We start from the raw sequence: 23616 nt of genomic DNA on the forward strand, positions 1-23616 counted from the left end.
GAAGTACTTTCCCCGCGATCTGAGGAAGCAAAAATCCCGACAAAACCAATGACTTGGGGCTCCTGCGGCATTTCAAAACCCTTTTCTTTTTCCCCATGAGTGGTTGCCTAATGTGGCTGGGATTTCAGCGATGATTTGCATTATTTCCTCCCTGCAGTTGGGGTAGGCAGCGTCGTTAGCCTCGCCGGCTGATTTGCACAGCGGTCACTCTCCAGTGAGTTTTGCCACCGGGTTTCTCAGCCTGCAGTAATCTGAACAGTTTATTGCCTTACGCACTGGGCGATGATACACAACGTGTGGTTTAAAAGCATTCTCCAGTCGGCACCACGATTGCCTGCATGTTGCTAAAAGCAGAAGAAAATAATAAAAAAAAATGCACCTCCTGCAGCTGAAGCACCTGGCTCTGCACTTTTTGACTGCAGTGGCTGCCTGAGCGATGCCAAGGAGCCAGGTTTTGCCTTAAACTTGCACCTTGCAAGCAGGCGGCGTGGATGCTGCCAAAAAGAGTGAATTTCCCTGTGCACACAGGGCTGATTTATTCCCTGTTCACGTTTGGGGCTGTGACGTTGAAGGTGAGAGAAACCTGCTGTGTGAGCACTTTGGGACAGGCATACGTGAGGGTGAAGGAAAAGCCGGGACTTTCACAAGTCTGACCCCACAAAATCTCTGGAAGGTTTTTGCTGACTGCAGCCCTGACACATCCTGGTGCATGCTGCGCACAGGGCTGCTTCTTGGGGGGATTTACATTAGAGATCCAGGTAATTTTGAGGCAATTATGATAAATTTAAGGTCAATGGGCTTATGTTGATAACTAAAGAGGAGCAAGAGGGCACAGCCAGCCTGCACACTGATGTGTTGGTTGCTCTCCACAAGCACCAAGGCTGAAGGGTGTCAGAGCCCAGCTTCCCCTGCACCTTCCCTGCTTTCCCCATCTGTAAAATGGGCACAAAAGGCCCTTTTTGGAGCCTGCTGTCCACAAAGTGGGAGGCCGTTTTGTGCCTTATGCCATCCCCAACCTGGGGGTGTCTGCGTGAGGGGACCCTCAGCGCGCCCCACACGAGTGGGGGACCCCATGGGGGGGCAGTGGGATGCGTTTGGGGACCCCTAGGAGTGGAAGGGGAGCGGCGATGCCGCTCCTTTAACAGGAGGGGAGCCGGGAAATGCTGAGGACGTGCGGCACCGCCTCCTCCTCCTCCTCCTCCTCCTCCTCGTTCCCCGCCCGCTCCCTTCCTGCCAGCCAGCGCCGCGCAGGCACCGGCCCCGGCTCCACCGCCCCGGCTCAGGCCCGGCCCCGGCTCCACGGCCCCGGCCTGACGGTGAGTCCGGGGCTGGGGGGTGAGGAAGGGGGAACCCGGCCCCGGCTGCTCGGGGTTGGGAACATGGCCGGGGCCGGGCCCTGCCCGCGGCCTGCAGGGCGGGCCTAGGCCTCGGCAGGGGCTGCGGGGCAGGTGCGAGGCCGGGCTGAGGCCTCAGGGAGCCGGGGGGGGTTTGGGGTGTGACTGCGGCAGGGTGGGAGGGAAGGAGAGCGGTTATCTGGCCGGTTATCTGTCCGGCTGTCCTTCTGTGTGTCCGTCAGTGTTTGCACTAAATCACCGAGACACACCCAGGGCTGTGGGTGCAGAGATTTGCCTCAAAAACCCGCTCCGGGGGTCGCCCCCCGTTTCCCTGCTGTGGTATCAGGCAATGAAGCTGGAAGGGAGGCAGCCCTGTGGAGCCTGTTTTCCGTCAGGCATCCGAAATTATCCCCGCTGCAATGGTCCTTGGGGTGCTGATGACCCAGTGAGGTGCTTGGGGTGCTCCCCAGGCTCTCCCCCGTTGGTCCCAGCCATGGGTTTTGGGGCTGCCCCACAGCCCCGTGCTCCTCCTTTATGGCACTAGTTCCAGCCGGGTAAATGCTTTAATTAACTCGGTGCCTATTAGGAATAACGTAGCGTCAGGCCTGTTCCGCGTGAGGCGATTTTAAGTGCTACTTTCTAGCGATCTGCTTCTGGCTTCTCAGTTTAACCTTTTTTTCAAGGCTGTGCTGTTTGAGATTACAGACGGAAAAACCTCAGGAAAAGCACTTCTTGCTCTGTGGAAGCGAGTAGCGGGAGAGGAGTTGAGTTGATACTTTGCTGTAGTCATTTGCTGTTTAAAATCCTCTTTTTTTCCCTTTCTTTTTAGTATCTCCGTTGCCGCCTCTGCCCAACAATGCCCATATGGTGTTTAGCAGACATAACTGACAGGTCCCATTTAACATCTCCTCGTGTATGACAAGGCAGAAATCCCTGGCTAGAAACTCGGAGTGCTGGGGAAGCAAAGAGGGGTTTTTTGGTTTGTGCACTCCACGTTCTCGTAGATACTTCTCTTACCCCTTTTTCTGGGGGGCTGGCGAGCGTCCTGGTGCCTGCTTTGGGCTGGAAGCACCTCTGTGCTGTGCTGCCCGTAAGTGCGCTGTAATTCCCGTCCATGAGCAGGCTATGCAACTCGCTTTGCCACATATTTTTTCTCTTGCCTCATGTGCTGATGCTGCTTTCTGCGTACTGTGATTAAAATAACTTTTGTGTGTCGCTGCAGCGGGGAAACGTTGGGGTTTGGATGGAAATGCTAATGCTCTGTTAGAGTTATTACAGAAAAGCCTTTTTTTTGTTAGATTTTTTCCCCCCTTCCTTATCTAGCCAGTCTCAAGGAGATGCTTTCTGCTGTCAGAAATAGCAGGAGTAGGAGGATTTGAAGTATACAATTAGTTTTTAATTTGATCCTTTATACCCCGCTGTCATAAAACCCCTATTTCAGCTAAATTAGCTTGCTAATGACTTTGTTTCTCCAACACCTTAAAGCAAAAGGAAAGGCTTGATTAAGCCTGTGTAAAAACTGTGGTGCTACTTGGTTGAGTGTGGAACAGCGTTCACTTGCATCATCTTTCTGTCTGAGATGAGGTGATTCTGGCTCATCTGGCTCAAAATTGTCTAATCATTGTGTGAACATCAGTACTGTAAACCAAAGGGTTAACTGAATCCTTCAGGAACCGAAATTCCCTGCGAATTTCAGAGGTTATGGACACAGATTAAGTGTGTTGCTGGCCGAGACCCTTACTCATAAGGACATGGGGGGGAGAGGACATTTGTTTTATTTTAAGCATCGAGCTTGGTTGCTCCTAATCCCTTCCTCCTTTGCTGCCAAGACACCCACCTCTCGCCATCGACTGCGCTGAGAGCTTCAGCTCCCAAGATTCATTCCCTGGCCGTGCCCAGATGATGTGCCTGGTAGGTCGAGTGCCATCCCCTGGAGTGGTCTGGGGGAGAAGAAACAAGATAAAATTGCAGGAGGAGGGTAATCCCTGCTATCTGCTCCTAAAACGGAGCCAGCAGGCAGCCGGGCACGAAGCTGGGAGCAGAAGAAAGCCCCTGATCGAGTTTAGTTTCTGAGTTTACAGCAAACATCCGTGTTGTGAGTGCCGCTCGTAACATAACTGCTTCTAAGGGGCAACGTGATCGGTTTATTCCTCGCCGCCGTCGCTGCAGGAAAGCTGCTCCGGAGCCTCCTCCAGGTCTCAGAACAATCACGGCGTTTCCAGCCTAACGTAGTTTATGGCCAGTTTGTATAATCTGTGTGTGTTCCAGCACTGCCGTTTGGTTTAAGCAGTTGTTTTCCCTCCCTGAGGTAATTAGAGGGAGCAGTTGTATCCCCTTGCAGCCACTTGTTTTGATAGGTTAAACAAGTCAAAGTCTTTATATCTCCTCCTGCTGTTCCCTCGGTGCTCTCCTCGTTTACTTTTACCGTTCAAAACCTTTTTACTAGAAAAGGGAGCTCTACGGATCTCTGTTTATTTCTTAAGCTTCCTCCTCGGTTATGTTGGCAACTCAGCAGGACTGGACTGTTCTTCAAAATGAATGGTTTGGGGGCTCTGCTCCCTGTGCTAACCTCTCCAACTCCTTAATATTCTCCAGGTGAAGGCTTCAGACCCATGAGACAGGCAGGTGCTGGGCAAAATCCGTCCCAGGCAAATCAGCTCTTGCTAATGACTCTGCATAAACTACGGAGGTGAGAGACTGGAGAATTACCAGGCCGTGACGCTTGGGAAGCTGTTTCTCCTCTCGTCATTATACAAGATGTCCAAAAGAATGAAACACCCCATGCCTTTTAAAAAAAAAAAAAACAAACAAACACAAAACACAACTATTTATTTATATTTTTAGAAGCTTAAATGCTTCTTCCTGTTCACGTGCCTGAACTACAGCTGGTTGCAGAGAGGTGGCTGCTCCTGAGCTTTGAAAGCTTTCCATTTCTCGCCAGAACGACGCCTTTACAGTAATTTTGATAAGATGCAGACTTGTTGATGCTTTCTGAAGGTTGTCTGTGCTCTCTGATTTGGGAACGCTTCTCTGCCTGCCAGTGCGGGCATTGTCTGAGCACGGGAGGCTTCCCCCCACGGCGCTTAATTGTGGCTTTTATTTCCAATTAGTTTGGAGCAGGAGCAGCAGCGGCTGCGTCGATACGTGCTGCGTGCTGAACCGGGCTCCTGCTTCTTCCTGCGAATCGAAGAGCCAGGATTTAGCAGCCCAGGGGGCTCGGAGAGCAGATCCAGGTGTTGCTGGATGAGGTGAGGCAGGGTGCAGGCATCTGCAATTGCTCCACAAGCTTTTTTTTTTTTTTCCCCACACGAGAACAGAAGCAGCTCCTGTCCCAGGTTCCCTGCCTCTGAGCTCGTCCTCTCCTGGTTGCTGCTACCGCCCGCGTGTGGGAGTGCTGCACCCTAATTAGATTATATTAGAATGAATAAGTGAATCTGAACAAATGAGCTTATGGGGGCACTGTCAGGTCAGCTGCGGCCCTAAAAATAGGTACTGAGCGCAGGACAGGCTTGGTGCAGTGTCTGTCGGTACAGCAAAATTGAATGGAGATTGCCTGTGAATGCAGAAATTCTGCTGCCTTGCTGTCTCTTTGGCCAGGGTGCCGTGGTGTCTTGTTGGTCCGAGAAATGTCAAAAAGCCCTGAAATTTGGGCGTTCTTTAGTCGAAGCTCGGTGGGATGTCGGAAGGGGAAAACTATGGCTGTGGAAACTGTAATCGTCTGAGGTGCTAAAGAATGCAAATCTCATGATCCTTTTTAATGCTTCCTGGCTAACTAAAGGTGATTTTTTTTAGTAAGGCTCTTGTACTGTGAAAAACAGGGAAAAAGGAAGAGCTTTCTGCAGAAACCATGCCTGTGGAAGCTCTGGAAGGTTTCTTCTAACTCTTTCTAACAGAAATCTGAAGGATATTGGTTCTATCAGATGCAAAAAAGTACTTCAGGAATGCCAAGCCTGAAATTTTGCTGTGCAATGTGTGGGGGAGGGACAGGAACAGCAAGGTGTGGGGTTAATCAGGAGGAAAATAACGACTTTCCTGCAGCTCTCCCCCTTGTTCTCTGTAACACGCTTTGTTTTCCTTGGTGCTTTGTGTCAAAATTCACAGCTCTACGTTCCTGTTACCGAACAGAAGTAGGTGAAGCTCCTTCCCCTTTTCTCCCCGAGAAGACTTACAAATAGCAGCTTTCTTTTCCAACTCAGCCTCATCCCGGCTTGCTCTGAGGCTGCGTTAGGAATCGGGGAAAGTATCTGTAAATTAGTGGTGGCGAGCTGCTCATTTCCTCGCCCTAATCAGCCCTGTTACAAGTAGCGTTGCCCTCCGCCAGTGTTAGCAGCTAACTGCTGCTGCCACTGTCAGGCGTGCAGGGATTTCCGTGCTCCTGAGCTGCTGATCTAAAATTTAAGATTACAGGACGGGAAAAATGCCCCTTGCTAACCCTCCGGGAGGAGACGAAGCCTGCTGCCTGAGAGCTCCGCGCCCTCTTATGCCGTAGAATTGAGGATACAGAGCAAAACTTCTCGTTTTCTTCAAGGTGTAGCCGACTGAGGACTTGAGCATCGAGGAGGGCTTTTTTTTTTTTTATTGCTGTGTCAGGAGGAGGTGCCCAGCAAAACGTGAGTCCTCGTTTTCGGATCGCAGGTGTTAACCAGCGAGCTGACCTTCTCGGGCTGGCTGCTGGCTGGCTCGCTGAGCGTTTACTGGCTGACCTGGGGAGAATGACGCCTGCCTGCAGGATCCCCCGGGTGTTGAAGGCGTTTAAGGGCTGGCATATTTATGCCCGTGATTCATGGTGCTTCCAAAACCTCTCCAGCCCTCGTCCTGCGGAGGGGAAGTGAGCAGCCGTGTGCGTAGCCTCTCGCTTAGCGGTGCCACCCAGCAGAGCAGCGTGAGCTCAGCCTGCCTAATTTTGGGCTCATTCTCTCACTTCCAAATTCTTCCTGCTTAATTCTGCATTGCTGGCTGATAGCATTTACTCTCTCCCACGTGGACTTAGAGTGGGGTGTTTTATTTTGGGGGAGGGACAAATTTAGCACTTCCTGCTCCTTTTTGCGATGCTCAGAGGTGTCTTTTTGTCTTCCTGCGACCACATAGGAAGGAAGCTGTCGAGCTGAAGAGATAAAAAGCATCCTCTCCTCTAGCCCTCATCCAGCCACGGGGAAAAGCTGCCTCCCCTATGACAAGCAGTCCTGCTGCCGGCCCTCCCCAGGGGGGTGTTGCAGGGATGCTGCTGCTCGCAGGAAAATATGAGTGGCCTCGTAATCCATTTGCAAGTGCGTGGCTGTCGAGGCAGATGACGACTAAGCTCTTGCACAAGGTTCAGCTCTTTGGGGAGAGTGCCAGGATTGGACCAAATCATGACTGACTGATAAGGGAGCCTGTAACGCGAGGCAGCTGAGAATTGTGTTGTTCCTGGTATAATCTGACCACTGGCTATGACTTTTTTTTTCCCTCCCCTCCCCTCCCAGCCCGTTTGTTGGGGAGTTTTGAGTTGAAAAACCTTCATTCAGAGAGAACAACAACAAAAAAAAAAGAGACCAACCCAGTTTGTCGGAGGAAGTGAGCAGCTCCCAAGCCTCTCGTGGCGAGCGCCCGGTGGCAGAGGTATTTCAAGGCTCTGACTCAGCCCTGCTGCACGTCGGCTCTCCTCGTTTTCGGGTCAGGTGGATTTCTTCCTGCTGGGAGCCTGCCCTCTGCCCCCTCCGTACCACTGCCAGCTCTCCGGGGCGTTATCTGTGTGCCCTGGCATGTCAGGAGGGTGGAGGTGCCTCCCTTCCCATTTCACTGAAGGGAAAGCTGAGGCAGGTGCGTGTTTTAAGCTGAAAATGAATCCCAGCGTGGCTTTTATTTGAGGATTATCTTTTTTTTAATGGTACAAGGCGCAGAGACCCACAGACAGGTTTGTGAGCCGGCTGCAGCATCGCTTCTGCCCTTCTCTGTCCCAGCTGAGAGCAGCACGAGGGCGATCCCCAGCCTCTCCAGGAGCAGCTCCAAACCTGAGAAATGCTCTGGGTTTAGCAGTGCTCTGGTAAAAGCCTCCACCGGGGCCAGGAGGGGCCTCTTCTGCCTCGTTTAACTCGATGTATGTGGGGAGGAGGGCTCAGCACGTCCTTCCCCGGGACCAGGAGGTCTCTCAGTGGATGTGATGCTGGGGAAAAACAGAGTTGGTGAGCAGCGTCCTGTGTCACACCTCCTGACCTTTGCTGCTGGGAGCAGGTGTGGCTTTGGCTGCTGATTTGATTTCTTGAAAGCTCTGCTGCTGCTTAGCATCACCTGCACCGCCTCGGTTTGTGTCCCCAGCCCTGGTGGCCAAGGTCCTTCAAATCTGCGCTTCTCCACGTCCAGACCGGGACCGGAGAGGAGGAGTTTGCCCTAAAAATGTTTGCTGAGAAGGTGTCCTCGCCAAGCGTGGACAAATAAAAAGCATTGTCCAGGTGGCAGCTGAAAATCCTGGGACTACAGAGTTTCAGGGAGGTTTTATGGAGGGCGTGTTGGGGTTGTGTTGGGTGCCGTGGGCTTTCCAGGATCAGCTGCAGGGGAGCACTTCTGATCCTCGCTTGTTACCTCCACTTAAGGTCACTTCCCTGTCTACAGCCCTGCGCTGCACCGCTGCCAGGATTGGGTTGCCTGCTAAATTTAGTAAACCTCTTTACAGCTTAGTGTGTATGCAAAAATGGATTTTTTTTTTCAAGCAGCTCCTAATGGGTTACAGCCTGCTACGAAGCGAGGCTGCCCCGGCACGGCAGGCAGAGCACCGGAGCAGTTGTGGGGTGAACAGGTAAACTTTTTTTCCCCACCTCGGTGTGTTTCAGCACGTGGATTTGGTGAGCTGAGGGTTCCTGAGGCACGATTACACCTTGCCTAATGCAGGCTGAGCCAGTTATGGGGTCACTGATGAGTTACTCAAAAGTTTTAAAACCTTGAGAAGGTTCTGGGGGAGGCGTTTCCCTGCCTCGACCCCCTGGCTTCCCCCCTTTTTTCCCTGCTGTTTGTGTGTCAAAGGAAGAATTTCTTGGCTTCTGGTGTGCCTATTTCTAAGGTGATTTCTTAATCTCCCCTCCCCGTTGCAGGCCACGGGAGCAAGAGAGGTGCAAGCTGAATTGCTTCCAATCGCTTACATCTGGGTGGTTGCAATGAAATGTTAAATCCTCGCATGCCAGAGGAGGAGCAGAGTGTGGGACAGTAAAGCGAGGGGAGGGGGAACCCAGGGAAGCATGAAAGAAATGACCTAAATTACTCCACATTCCTTCTGCTGAGCGTTTTTAGGTGCTTTTTAAAGCAAACTGCAATGGTCTTAAGCCTATGTTTTAAGGAAAGCTGCGGTTCAAATGTGGATGTGCTGCTTGTTTTGGGGGAGACAACTCAAGGATGTTGGGGTATTGATTTGAATTCAATACTCTGAAAACAACTAAATGTGTCTTTGAAGCCACTGTAAGAAACTTTTATGGGGCTGGCTGTTATGGCCAGAAGTGGAGGCAGCCAGAAAGCCCTCCGAGATGCACTCTGCACGCATCTTTTGGGGAATTTGTTGTCACCAAGTCCCCGATGTTATGCTGAGTGTAGGATTAGGACCAGTAGGGCTGTCTGAGGGCTGCTCAGGGTGTGCTGGGCTCAGGGGAATGGCAGTGAGCCTCAGCATGGCTCGCCTGGGGAACCAGCAGCTACAGGAGCAAAGTGGTTAACAAAAGCTCCTTCACAGCACAGCTCAGGTGTAATTAAACTGTGTTAGGAAACACTTTGGAGGAGCTGTGCTGGAGAGACTCGTATGCTGCCAGTGCTGTGTGCAGGGATTGCTTCTGAAGCCTCTTCTGCTCACCAGCCATCCTGAAACTTTTAGCTAATATTTCCAAGATTATCGACAGCATTAAAGGATGTAGCCTGGCTATGGAAGTACTTTCTTGTTTGCTGTGTAACGCCTTACTTCAGGATAAATTTGGAGTTACAGCTTTGCCACTGCCTCGTATCTGATGTGGAAGTCTTGGTGATGGGATCCTGTTCATCCTTTGGGCAAATTCCTGCAAATTTCTGCTGGATCAAAGTCACCAGGTTGGTGCTGTAGGAAGTCCAACAGCTGCTGCGGTCCAGGTTCTGTCCTGACCGTATCTCCACCCATCCCCTGTGTTTGAAGGGTTTTATAAATGTGGCAAGAGCAGTGCTTTCACCCGGCAGTTGATTATAAATGTAATGCAGGTGTAATAAAATCCAACCCTCTCTTGCAGGTGTTGTTCTTAACAGTGTGACCGGGACTTAAAACCCCCTGATTGCTACTGGCAAAGACTGGTGGAGGCCTCTTGCATCAGTCCCAACGTGTTCCCTGCGGTCCCAGGGCTCAGGTTTGCCCCGTAGCTGAGCGGCAGGAGCTGTGAGCAGCCGTGTGGCCAGGTGAATTCAACCACGGAGCTCTGCAGGGTGGCTGTAGGTACCCCACGGCCACGTCGAGCAGCTCGTTGTGTTGAGGGCTGAGTGCTTTTTTCCAACTTGCAATCAAAAATGCATTCATGGCTTAGTACGTGGTTGTTCCCATGCCAGCATTGTCCTCTGGCCTCAACCCCACCCTGCAAGGTACGAGCTGGAGGAAGCTGATGGGCTGGGTACGGCCCCTTATTACTGGGGTGAGGAGTTCAGAGCAGGGGAACGCCACGAGAGCGAGCGGTGCCAGCTCGGCCACGGCTCCTTGGATCTTTTTTTTTTTTTTTACCTCTTCCTGAACCATGACTAGGGTGGATGATAGCACTGAGGGCAAAAATAGCCGTGCTGATGGAGTGCTTACCCAGCTGTGTGGGCAGCAGAGGGGCACCGCCGGGCTGGGGAGGCTGACAAACCCTACTTGGTAGCTGTGCACGTTGAGGAGATCTCTATTTATGATGCCTGTGTCAACCCAGAGGAACTTTGACTTCTCTATGGCAGGTCTGCGTTCCTCCTCTCGTCCAGCCTCAGCTGAAGTCGCCCTTTTACAATCCTGGGGTTGAGAACCTACTGTACACCCCTGAGTGTTAAACCCTGGACTCATCTGAAAACTTTTTACCATTCTGGACTTCGTTCAAGCGATGGAAACTTTTTTTCCCAGTTTTTTCATTATGCTATAAGCGGTGAGAAGGGCAAAAAATCTTCACTGCTGATTTTCTCTGCCTTTAGAGATGAAGAATTATGAAGACTTGAGCTGGAGATTTAGCCTGGGATTGAGGTATAGTGGTCTCGTTTCACGTGCTGCTTCGTGATGCTCTAATTTAGCTAAATCTGTGCCATGTTTACAGTAAGTTTGATGCAGCAGTCACACTTGGTTTCCCTTTAGAGAAAACTGAAATCACTCAGCTGCTTTGCCATAATCTGGGCCATAAATAATAATATCTTCTAACTCGAGGTAGTTAGGAGAAACCACATGAAAGCAGCTGTGTCTGATATGATTCACAATCACTTAGAAGCCTTGATTTCCCCGGGTGAGTTGTTCACAGCTCTCCTTTAACTTGTTGCCTCTTCCCAAGGCAGGGCAATCGGCCTGCTGCAGGAATCCAAACAGAGGGAGCATCGCTCTGCTGTCGCTTCTCCTCTCATCCTCTGCTGTTTAACAAAGGGATTGTTGAGTCACAGAAAGGTTAACAAAGCACTTTTTTTTTTTTGTCAGGGGTCCAGTCGCTTTGCAGAGCCGTGCCGAGCAGCAGACTGAACAGAAATAATGGGGAAATCTTGGTGAGGGAGTGACTGGGGCTGTCATTTTGCAACGCCAGGGTGAAGACTTGCTGCAGCTTCGTGCTTCCAGCTGCCCGTAGGGTGGCTGATGGCAAAGCTCGTTGCAGGAAGGTTAAATATCAGTTTTCTCTGCGTCTTTTACATTTAAGTATCAGAGCTGGGGGCAGCTGAACCATCGCAGTTGGTCCGACAGTGGCTTCCCATTTAGGACTTGAAATGGTTTTTATTATAATGAGCCTTTTGGGCTTTGGCATCAGAAGAAGGGCGGATTGTAGTCCTTAATTACGAAACAGGGGAACAAATTGCGGTCGGACGGCCAGGCAGTGCTCCAGCAGCGTTTGTGCCGGGCCATCCCAGTGCACAAATGACCGTCGCGGGCTGTTGCTGAGCTGATTATTTTGGGTTGCTTTAGGTAAGGATTGGGAAGTTCTCGTTTTGAGTTCATCACAAGAGTCCTTCAGGCTCCTTGAGCAAACGCTGAGCAAATCTGTCCCCAAAAAGCCTCCAGTGGAGGCAGGGAGTGTGGGGAACGTAGCATGAAGAAGGAAAAAAAAAATAAAATTAAATCTTTCTGTATTGGGACACCGGTTTGTGCAGGTGCTGTGGCAAAATAACCACGAGGGAAGGTTTGAAGGCGAGGTGCTTTGGTGCAGCCCGGCACCTTCGCCTCGTCCCTTCTCAGCCACCTTCCTGCGGGGCTCCCCCTGCCCTTGCAGCCAGCTCAGGTCCCCAAATCGCCGAGGCATTTGCTGTGCAGCAGCAGGTGGGTCCAAGGCAGGGCCCCAGGTGGGTGTTTGGGTTGTGCAGGATGGAGGGAGGTGGAAAATCCAAAACTCCTCCGCTGGCCTGAGGCTCGCTTCGTTTTTTTTTCCTCTTCCCTAGAGCTGCTGAGGCTACGTGGTGGCTGGCATACGCATGGGAGCGCATTCTCCTGTTGGGAATGTTAAAAATACACGCTACAATTTTCCCTTTCCACATACCAAAATATATTAATGTGCTGGTGCTTTGATTAGTCATTTCCTTTTTCCTTTGTTCCTCTTGCAACGGGGCAGAGGACTGCAGGCACATGCTTGAGTGAAATCTTTGTATGGTTAGGAAATCTTGTGCTGAATGGATTCTCCTGGGCTAATACCTGCCTTGGCAGAGGATGATTTCTGCTCTCGTCCATCAAACGCACGCTTAAAAATAAGTCTGGATGAAGTTGTTTTTAACGGGATTCACACTAAAAACGTCTTTTGATTTATTTTTATAGGGAAAAGAAATTCTAGGATGAGCCAAGTTGATACTTTTTGCTAGGGATGTGATTTATTCTCGCAGGAAAATGGTGTTGGGTTGGGTTTTTAGAGGAAAACTTGCAGATTGGCTCGTTGTCTGCCTCCTATCCCGTTGCCTCCCCCTCCCCACGTTCACCGTGGGTGGAAGCTTTGCAAAAAGCCCTAATGGGACACTGTTAGGGCTCGACTGTGGGACTGCCCTGTGCCTTTGGGGCGTGGAGGTACGAAGGTTAATCAATTCTGCATTGCCCCGAGCCGCCTGCCAGCCCTTCAAGGTCGGAGCCTTTCGGCTTCTCAGTTGTCCCCGCTGCTCGCAGGATTTCTTTTCTGGTGCTTTGGCGAGGAATTTGGCGAAAGGCTGTGCTGCTGGAGACGTGCAGGACATGTGGTAGGTTTAAAATGGCATTTCTTGTGCTTCTGGAGAGATCCTAGGGAGCAGGCGAACACATCACTGACCGAACCAGCTGAGGGCTGGGTTAGGAAGCCGCTCGGAGAAGCAAGCAGCAAACGAGGACAATTTAGTGCAGGTATGTGCAAACTTCAGCAATGCATCCCCAAAACTAACTGCTGCTATGTAGAGCTTCCTCGTTAGCAATCTGTCGTGGTTTTCCTGTCTCTGAGGACGTCTGCTCTGCCCTGGCTTCAAACCGAAGGCTGGTTTGTGCCTCCCAGGAGCACAAAATCAGAGAATATCCCAACTTGGAAGGGACCCATGAGGAAGGATCATCAAGTTCAACTCCTGGCACCACTCAGCAGGCACGGGCTGCGGTGCTGTGACCACGAGGAGCTCGTCCCAGCCAGAAACTGGGGTGCAGGAGGCTCTGCTGGGACGTGGCAGCCTGATGGAGAGGCCGATAACACGCTTGGGGCTTTTCCTTGACTGGTTGCAGCTCTGGTGTATAAAAAACCTGTTTTGTTTTTTAAATGAGCCTCCCAGTTCTTGGATTCCATTCATAGTTTCACAGCAATCTGCAGAGGGAAAAAAAAAAAAAAGAAAAGCTGGGCTAAGGCCTTTTCCTCTTTTGTTTCTGTCTCCTTCTCTTCCATTTTTTTTTTTAATATAAACAAGAGAATATAATAGAGAAATGTATGTTTGTGTAGCCGTATTTACTGTATACACTGGAAAGGGGAAAAGCTTTGGTTCCAGCTGTTGTTCTTTGCAGCTCACTGTGAAAGCACGAGTGGAATTTGAGTACTGAGAAGCTGCTGCTTGTACCTGCACTGCTGTCCTTGTGGAGGTTGAGTTGTGCCTGGAGATGATAGGGGTGCAGCAAACCCAAATTCATCAGAAGAGCTGCCCTCCTGGCTGAGCATTTCCCTGCCTTTTTTTTCTTTTTGGCAGAGCTGTGCTCCAGGGCTGCCTGTGCAGCCCAGGTGAGAGCAGGCTGGGAACAGAGGGAGTCAGACACCTATTTATTCACCAGGCAGATAGCAAAAGGCCTTTCTTGGGGCTCATAGTGGCTTTAACGTGTGGAAGTGGCTTGTGCAGACCACGATGAACTTCCCAGGTGATTAACCACAATAAAACCAGGTGTGGCCTGGTTCTTGCCTCCCATCCAGACACATAATTTGGGTATTTCTGCCTTGCTGACCTCCAAATCCTGGCCGAAACCTGTGCCTGGCTCGCGCTGCTGGGCAGCTTGGGGCTGCAGGGGACCCCTGGATGTTGAGCAGCCACATGGCATGCAAAGCTGCTCTTCAGGCTGGTAATCCAACCTCAGCCAGCTATTAATCTGCTAGCTTTGTCTCTTATTTTTAGGAGGTAATCCTGCTATGGCCTTGCGTGATGTGCCAGCACCAGAGAAAAGGCAACGCCACGGCTCGGTGTTCCTGCAGAGTTACAAAGCCACTTCATGGTGGCTGCCCATTGCAAATCAGCTGAGCGGCGCCGTGGTGAGAAGAGCGAGGTTTATTTTCGAGCAAATCGGTATTTTGAGAGCGTTAGAAATGCAAACTTGAGCATTTCCTATGATGTGGTTAAAAGATGCAGCTGGTCCGCGGGGCTGAGCGGTGCGCGGCCGGCTCCCCTTGCCTTAACATCAGCAGAGCAGCTCCTGCTGCTGCATTCGTGTGGCTGTTTTTTTTTATTTTCTTTTGCTGTTAAGCCTTACTTTCTGATGTAACACGGCAGACAGAGAGCAAGAGACACAGCAGGGGATATTTTGGCTGTTGGGAGCTCCTTGCTGTAGTGACCTTGGCGGCTGTCGCTGCCCGCGGACCAAATCGGAGTCTGTTAATCTCCACTTGCAGGTTTCTCCATCTGTGCGGTCGCAGTGAGTATTTTTCCTCCTTAGCTTGAGAAGTTTCACTTCCCAGTTCCCCCGTACAGAGATGTGAGCAAGAAAATTAAGAGCTGGTGAGGATCTGGTCCTGGCTTGCAGCAGAAGGAAACGCGTGCCCCAAATCCTGCCTGCTCGTGCTGGGTGTGCACAGCTCAGCTCAGGCGGTGGGCACAGCACGTCCTGGCAGGAGCTGGGAGGGAAGGGAGCCTCAGGGGCTCCCTGGAAGCAGTGATGGGAAGAAGCAGACGTACTGGGTGATGCCCAGAGCCTGCTCCAGGTGGAAACCACAACCTTTGGTCCCTTACAGGCAGCTGGGGAGAAGGTAAAGAGGTCTCCGAAGGCAGAGGACAGCGCGTTAGTGGGTGTGTGTGTTAGGATGTGGTGGTTTCAGGGGGAAACCTGCAGACTGGTGGGGGTGAGGACGCTTTGCTCTGGCCCTGATGGCATTTCTCAGAGCTGTTTTTGATCCAGAATAACTTCCTCTTGCAAGAAATGTTTTGTTTTCTGAAGATTCTTCAGTCCTGAGTGAAGCCAATATCTTTATGCTCTTGTTTCTTTGCACCAACAGCCCCGGGAGGCTTCACCGAAGGGGTCTGTGTGGTTTTGGGGTGAACTGCAGGGATGGAGGAGGGAGTGTTTATCCCCAGGTAAATGCAAGGTTGCACACTCTGCTTTTGCTGAAGTTAATTCTGGCTCTGGATTTTATCCCATCGGCAGCTGCTGCGTTTTTCCAAGGTGTTGACTGGAAAAATGCATTTAAAAAGGGAAGAGGGGAAAAAAAAAAAAGCAAAGGCTTCTGCTGAAGCAAAGTTACTCTTTTCTGGAGTATAATAAATAGTGTGTCTCTGTTAACTAACATCAAGCAGAGCCCAACAGATGGTACAAACAGCGGCACGTTTGGAATGGAAAATATTTACCTAGAGGGTATTTGCAGCGCCGAGATTGTGCTCTACAAATGGCTTAATTGTATCAGCCTAATCAAGTGAAGAGTGGAAAGATTTATTGACAAGCCTCCCCTTCTTGCTGCGAACAGTTTAGAGGGGATTTCGAGCACTGTTAAGCTTGACTTGAACAGGTCTCCTTCCCAAATCAGGGTTACTTTAGGATGTGGAAGGTTTAGCTTGTAAATTCAAGTGGCTGAAGCTTTCCTCTTGCTGTATAAATCGTGCTGTCGGGGCGAGGGTTTAATTGCAGACCTCACCTTGCATTGCTGGTCGCTGTGCTCCCCCCCAGGTGGGAGTTTTGGGAGGACTGCTGCCAGCAGAGCGTGGAAGGGCAGCTCCAAAGGTGTCTGAAAAGCATCTAAAAACGTACAAAAAAAAATGGGTTAGAGTTTGCCATCTGGGTCAAAACTGGCAGGGCGACAGATCTTGGTTTTGGGTGCCTCGTGCGTGCCTCTAAATTGTGCCAGCTTTAACAGTGAGCTGTAAGCAGATGGTGTGAGCTTCCTGGGAGCTGTGCTCCTCCTGCCACAGGTGAGATGCGTGCAATATCTCAGTGCCCTGTCTTAAAATGGGGCTCGGGTGCAGTCCGTCCTTTGCAGGGCAGTTTTTGGGAACGTGTGACCCTTGCGCAGGAAGGTGGAGGTGGTTGGGTCGTGCTGGCTCCCTCTGTTCCCATTGCTGATTACCTGCAGGGGTTGGCCAGGTGTTAACGAGCTTGGAGCAGGTTTGATGAGCTGAAATCCCTGCCTGCTGTGACAGCTTTCACTCCCTGCCTCTCGCAAAGTCACATTGCAGGGGCTCTGCTGCCTTCAGCGTCTCGTCTCGGGGCCCGAGGAGCACACCTTGTGTTTTTCTGTGCCATCGTAGCACTGCTTTAAATAGTGTCTCTTAATTATTAAGTTCTAATTCTGCAGACTTTGCTAATCTCGTAGCAATGCTGTTATTAAATGGGGTTAACCCCATCTTTAGGGTTTCTGGCAGCCCTTCGTCCTAGGGCTTGAGCCCTGCAGTGCTTTAGGTCGATGCTCTGGGGTTCCTGGAGCTGGTTCCAGCCGCCGTGTGGATGCAGAGCTGCTGTGCAGTGGCTGAACTTGTTGGATTTTAAAATCTCGTTCCCTTTTGTTACCAAACCCTGTTTTCCCACAGGTTCCCTCTTGTAGTGCCCAAGTTGCTGGATGTCTTCACCAGGAGCCCTGCAGGGAGATCAGTTTGGGAGCAAAGCTGTTCCCAGGATGACCCTCTTACGCAGCTGACTAGTAGGAGCTGTGCTGCTAACTGTGCAGATGAAGGGGAAAACAGCGTTCGTGTTGTCTCCTCGAGGAATTTATTCAATGCAAATACTCCTCTGAGGCTTTTTGCTGTGCTCCCAGTGACTGGAACATGAGGGGTTTTATTTAGTCCCCTTGCCGGCCAGATGCCTGTGCTGTGAGCTGGGTGTTAAGCCCAGTATCACGGGGAAGGCTGTGCAGAGGCTGCCCCAATACCTGCTTTTTCCCCCTGATTTAACATTATTTTATTTCAGAAGCACAAACCCCCGGCGGTTACACACATCTTGAGAGCCAGGCGTTTAGAGAAGCGGTGCTGGTACCGTGCTGGGGCTGAGCTCCGAGTGACTCATTAGCCAGATGGAGCCCTAATTTATTTGTCTTCTCAAGTAAGTGAATCCCCTGGACCCAAACTGAACGAATATCCCGTGAAATGTGCTTTCTGTGCTGAGTGAGACTCGAGAGGTAAATGCAGAAAGCCGGGGGTGTGCGGGGAAACCCAGGCCAGCGTTAACTAGCGGGGCAGTCAGGTGCAGGCACTGATGCTGCGCTGGAGTTCAGAAGCAGTTTTTGTGGCACGGGCTCTGTTTGGGGGAACAAAAGTGCAATTCTTTTGTTAAAATGTTGGACTGAATGTGAACAGAGTCTGTGTGTGCACTGGGACAGATGTGGCTTGTTCCCAAGGGATTGGTCCTGCGTGGCATGAGAGGTGTGAGGGCATCTCGTGTGTCTGCAGCTAGCAGGAATATGGGGAGTGGTGGAACCGAGTCCTGGCGAGCATTTAAACTCACGTGGGAAGGTTTTTAACTTCATGTAGTGTTCTCTTTCTTCTGGTTTAATAGGAGGAGCTTCTCTATCCTGTTTCTCATAGGGCAGCGTATGATTTTTTTCCCTTATAGACTGCTTCTCTCTTCCTAGACGGTTTCTCAAGGCAATATAGAAGGATAAATGGGAATGGAGAAATTCCTTGAGTAACTGCAGGTTGTCAGAGGACAGCCCTGTGTGAGGCAAACCCCTGCCTCTTTGCCCCGTGGCGAGGGTGTCACTTGGTGAGGACCTTGTGGCACCTGCCCACAGACCCCAAGGGTGATGCTTAAACTCCCTTGTTCGTGCTGGGCTGGGAAACTTCAGTATTTCTACCAGGTCACAGCTTTATCCCAGCCATCCCGTACCTGATGCTCCCTTTGGGGATGACTCAGCCACGCTACAAACCTTTCTGTTGCTTTTTGTGTTTGCGTTCAGATCATCAGAAAGATTGGAGCTTTCCCCAGCTTCGTGCACACCCCTTCGACAAACAAAACACAGGTTTTCCGGGAGCAGGCTTGCTTTAATTCCAACTTTGAAAGACTTTTTGGGTTCTGGTTAAAACATAAAGACAAACTCTCTTGCCTTTATTTTTTTAACGGGGTGCTGGGAGGTATTTCAGGGCTTAAGCAACTGGGAACCTGATCTCGCCGTGTGGTCGGGCTGTGATCATGCCATGTTTCGTGCTTTTCCATGTCAAAATGACAGCAGCTGTGTACGTCTTGGTCCTGCCTTGGTGGCAATCCCATCACTTGGTGCCTCCGTCCTTTACAACATGTAAAAGGGTCAGTGCATGGCTGGCTGCGTGCCCCGGTGTCGGTGGGGCAGAGCTGGGCACGTTGGGGGCTCCTTGTGGTTCGGTGTTGTAATTGGGGCAGTAAGGTCCTGTAATGATCAATCTCATCACGTTTGTGAGAAATCTGCTTCGTTACACGTTTTCTTTGGGGCTTAGCTTCTCCTGTAAGCACTCAATATTGACTTTGGCTGCAGCAAATTTTCCAGATCTGTTTCCTTCAAGCGATAACTAATATTAGATCACTTCATACAGCAGGCTGGTTTTATGAATCACTTTGAAGGCTCCAGCTCAGTTTCATGCATCCGTGCTTTTTCTCCCCAAAAGCTGAGCTTTTCCTCCCTCGCAGCCCTTGCAAAACCCCGTGCCTGATTCCAGCTGCGAGCCCTTCCAGCGAGCTGGGCACACAGAAAATAAAACACAAAACCTGGGAGGAGACAGCGTTAAGACAACTGATGAATAATTAGTGCATTGAAAGGTTAGCCATTTATTTTGATAACTTAATAGCCAAATTAGAGTTCCCACTCCTTGCTCTTTGTACTGCTCAGTGCCCTGTACAAATAAATTGTCTCCCAACAGGGCAGGATGGCAAGCTGACTTAAAGAGCAGCTTCTAGCATAGCCATGAGATGGTTTTTTTTCTTTTTGAGGCTGAAGTGTGATACTAGAAGGTATTTAAAGAGTAACCTTCTGCTCAGAAGCAAGAACCTGTCCTTTCCTTGTGCTGCACAACGTCTCTGCCAACTGCAGTCCCTGGGCATTCAGTGTACACGTCTATTTTCTTCTAAGCAATGGTGGCAATACCCCAGGCAATATAAGGAGGAAATTCTTTGCTGGTGAGGCACTGGAATGAGCTGCCCGGATGAGCTGTGGCTGCCCCATCCCTGGAGGTGCTCAAGGCCAGGCTGGATGGGGCTGGGGGCAGCCTGGGCTGGTGGAGGGTGTCCCTGCTCGTGGCACGGGGTTGGAACTGGGTGGGCTTTAAGATCCCTTCCAACCCAAACATTTCAACAAATATAATTTAGAAGTGTGGGGCAGTTCCCCCTACCCTTTTTTGGGGTCATCCTGCTGTGTGAACTCTTGTGATGGGAGACACAAGTCGGGTTACATCCCTTGCCTTTCATTCCCAAGGGAATGGGTTTCCCAAAGGGCACTTGAGTTGGAGTGTCCTCTTCTTGGTGTGGAGGAAAATATGGTTGAAGCACGTGTTTGCTGTGGCAGTTTTCAAACTGAGTTGGTGAATCAGCAATTGTGTGTGCTTAGTTGGAATTTTGATTGCGTTTTTCAAGGATCAATGCCTTTTTTTTCCTTGGAAAAGTCTGGTTTGAATTCTTCCTGCAAAAATCTGTGTCTGTTCATAGTGACCAGAGTTGTGAAGTGGGGAAATCAGTCTTATCTTGGCCCTAAAACTAATGTTTTTTTTTAAATAAACCTTAATTCTCACTTTCTTTTAAATTCTGTGGTTCCTGCTTTTTTGTTTTATTCATTTAATGCTCTGAGCCGTGCCGTTACATGCACAAAATAAGTAACAGATCTCACTGTTTTCCCATAAACGTGTGGAATTTTCATGAGTTTAAAGCTGGTTTAGACTTCAAAAAGCAGTTCTGAAAAAAAACCCTGATTCTTTATGGTTGACTAACATTTAGGCCTTTCTCCCTTCTCCTTGCTCTGCTTCTGAGCGTTTCATAAAACTGGGAGCAAAAGTTGAGATTTAACTCCCGCTTGACAAGATAAAAAAAACTGACATCATGATGTTTGATTTATGGGGGAGAAAAAAGGTTAAAAAAAAAAAAAAAAAAAAAAGAGTTCCTCTAAATGTATGGGTCCGTATTTCACAGCAGTTCTGATGTCAAAAGTATTCACTTACTGAATTTCACTTCAGAAGGGAGAATGAGGAAGATGAGTGAAAGAAAGGGAACTGCTCCCATCCAGGCTCAGCCCAGCAGCTACAGTTCCTTTCTATGCAGCTTTGAAGCAAACGGTGAAAGGCTTCAAAGTTCTCCCATGCTTCATATTAGTTTGGTAACTTTATTAAAAGCAAATTTTAAGGCTTCTCTAGGGCAGTGTCAAAGCTTTTTATCAATATTATTGGCAGGAGGAAAAAAGTGTCAAAACCTGTTCAAAAAACTAATTCTTGTTTCTTTTTCTTTCCCCTATAGATTTTTTTTATAAATACAGCTAAGAAGAAGCACAATGGAGTTTTACGAGTCTACCTACTTCATCATCCTCATTCCTTCTGTGGTTATTACGGTTATCTTCCTCTTCTTCTGGCTTTTCATGAAAGAAACATTATACGACGAAGTCCTTGCAAAACAGAAAAGGGACCTAAAGTTTCCGCCTGCCAAGAGCGATAAAAAGAAAACAGAGAAGAAGAAGAACAAGAAGAAAGAAGCTCAGAACGGGAACATCCATGAATCTGACTCCGAAAGTACCCCTCGGGACTTCAAGCTCTCTGATGCCCTGGGTACGGATGAAGAGCACGTCGTTCCTGTTCCCTTGAGCATGGCCGAAGCATCGAGCGGCGTCAGGGAACGGAAGAAGAAGGAGAAGAAGCAGAAGGCACCTCAAGATGATCATGTAACTAAGGAGTCGGAAGGATCCAAGTCTTCAGGCAAGAAAGTAGAACCAGTCCCTGTTACAAAACAGCCCACTCCACCATCTGAATCAGCCGCATCTAAGAAGAAGCCTGGGCAGAAGAAGCAGAAAAATGGCATGGGTACCTTACGTTGCATATGCTTCTTGCACAGAACGCCAAAACTGTGCTCTGCTTCCTGCGAGGCCACAGAGCGTCTCTCTCAGAACTGTTCTGCCTGATCTCTGTGGGGCAAAGCTCACTTCTAACCTTTTCCTTTTTACGAGCTATTGCTTTTTTTCCCCCCCTTGTTTTCCATCTGGTGGCAATGCTCTGGTTTTCCTCCTCCCGTCCTTGCTTTCCTCTATTAGAGATCGTTGAGGGAAACGGAGTAGCCTGTGTCTCTGCTTTGCTCTATGGCTTGGCTCCTTTGCTCTCAAGCTGTCAAAATGTTAATTACCTGAAAGAAGTCATTAAGTGTTTGCTGTGTGCACTCTGATGTCAAGCCATGAAAAAGCAGAGCCCTAAGAGCACTTGCTCTAATAGGGAAGGACGTCTAGGGAACCCCCGTAGCTGAGTGTGCAAAATAAATCACTGCTTAAGTGCAGGCCTAATGTACCAGAAGGTGTTTGGTGGCTGATTCATGGGAAGAAAGAAGCACGTAAAGTCACTTCCCACCCCTTACACCTTTATAATGTGATGGAACAGAAACAAAAATACTGATCCAGCCATTGCAGCTGAAGCATCCAACCTAGACTAGACTGAAAAATTGTAAAGTTGTTTGCAAATATGTGGATGGAAGCTTAAAAAAAAATCCAGTTTCAGAAACAAGTGAAAACCAAAGTATTTGCAGATAATATAAGGAGTAGTTAACAGGTTTGCTACAGGGAGGGAGGAAAAAGAACGACACTGCTGCTTGATGTGATTTTTTTTCCTGAAAAAGGGAGAAGGAAGACCTGCCCACTACCAGCAAAAACAGCATCAAATCTTATTTGTGGGTGCTCTCTGAAAATCTCTGTGGTGTGATGAAAATGTGGTCTGCAAAGGCTGTTCCGAGGGCAGCCACAACTAACTTTTATCCTTGCTTGCATGAGCTAACGCCGTAACCCTGCGTGGTGTGTCAGCTCTGACAAGCATATCCTATAGCACAAGCTGTCCCAAAAGAATAAAAAACACAAAAACAACAACAAAAAAAAGCACCCCTCTCTAGAAACAACTTTTACAAAGAACAGTTCCCTAATGCAAAACACTTATTTTCTGCTTCTCACAGTCCCAGTAGCTGTTGGGGGTGTGTGTGTGTAAAAGGCACGAGGGGGTTCACGGTGGGGATGGGGTTGGGGAAAATACATCCTGCAAACGAGAACCTGGTACGGTAACACATGCTGTGTGCTCTGTTGCAGTAAAAGCTGCATTGGATTTGTGAAAAGGTCACTTTAATCGCCTGTGTTCTGCTCGCAGTTGAAAGTCCTGTCTGTCAAAACACTCGGTGCTGTGGCCCTTCACTCTGCTAAACCTTTCTCTTGCTTTGGGGTCTCATCTCGTCTGGGAAATGCGTTTTTGTCTGTGTGTATAACTTCATAACTTCTCATTTCAAATACATGATTTTTTTTTTTCTGGGCTTAGATCTCAGTGATTAGAGTCACTGATTTAAAAATGAGAATATGCTCTTCATTGTCTCAATTGTCTGTTACAGATGATCAAGATTCTAAGACTGATTCTGTTGCATCTCCTGCCAAAAAGCAAGACCCTGTCCTGCTCCACCAAGAGATAAAGCCAGAAAATGTATCAGGAAAGAAGAAAGTCTCTGCAAAGAAGCAGAAAGTTGATAATGGTGAGAATACCAAGCGTTTCTTAGCTCAGACGTGCCTGACAACTCAACCTTTTTCTTTCTTTCGCCTTCTTTCTGGGAAAGAAACCTGTAGATTAACTTTCTTAATTTGAAAAAGCAGGGATTAAAGGTAGGAAAAATCCTATAGACTGCTCTTTATTTTATGAACAACGAGTACCACTGAACATGGCATGCCTCTGTGAACCTTTCACCTTTCTGAGCCTGTTGGATCCACACATCCCCACTTGAATTGAGGAGCAAAGTATTGACATAGTGTAAGCTGCCCAGACTCTGAGCAAGGCACGTCTCTAACGGCTGCAGTCATCTGCCCCAAACAAGACTGCAGTTTTGTTTTGTTTTGTTTTTTTTTTTTTTTTTTTTAGCCAATTGCTTTTTCCTCTCTTATTGTCCTTTTGTTAGCTAGCTGTTGCTCCAACATAAACTGCTCATCTTCGCTGTCAAGGCCTTTACTGTTCGTCATCCCTCGCTCCCTGCCAAGATGCTGGTTCTTGTCTCTTGGCTCAGTCTGCCTCTTGTGTTTCAGTTTTTTTACAATGAGTGCTGTTGTGTTTGTGGCATTTGGGAAGAGCGTGACCACGGAGTCCTCTGAGGCCACCTTGTTAGCTTCTCAAAACTCTTCCTCGCTGGGACAGTGATGAAGAAGCTGGTGGACTGCTCCTGGAGTAGATGGTGTTGGTCTCTGTGCTTCCTTTACATTTTGGTCAGGTCAGAGTGGCAGCAGAGTGTCTCACAGATATTAGACAGGCTTTTTGAGAGGAAGGGAATGAAACGAGGGGAAGATAAGGAGAAGAAGTAAAATAAAAAAAAAATGAGGATGCT

General features: G+C 49.3%; 1 protein-coding gene across 5 annotated transcripts in view; it reads left to right on the plus strand.

Moving 5' to 3' along the window:
• Window positions 1–1267: 1267 nt before the first annotated feature.
• The window catches only part of KTN1 (kinectin 1), a 72474-nt gene continuing 50125 nt past the window's right edge, over window positions 1268–23616 (plus strand). For 3 of the 5 annotated variants that reach the window (XM_082761499.1, XM_082761502.1, XM_082761501.1), the window contains exons 1-3: window positions 1268–1316; window positions 20536–21092; window positions 22642–22779. In XM_082761499.1, coding sequence (XP_082617625.1) covers window positions 20570–21092; window positions 22642–22779 — 661 coding nt within the window. In that variant the 5' untranslated portion in view covers window positions 1268–1316; window positions 20536–20569. The remainder of the gene's footprint in view (window positions 1317–20535; window positions 21093–22641; window positions 22780–23616) is intronic. The other 2 variants (XM_082761500.1, XM_082761503.1) reach the window with 2 other exon arrangements.

This window comes from Aythya marila, assembly GCF_965140915.1.
Source record: "Aythya marila genome assembly, chromosome: 5".
Lineage (NCBI taxonomy): Eukaryota > Metazoa > Chordata > Aves > Anseriformes > Anatidae > Aythya > Aythya marila.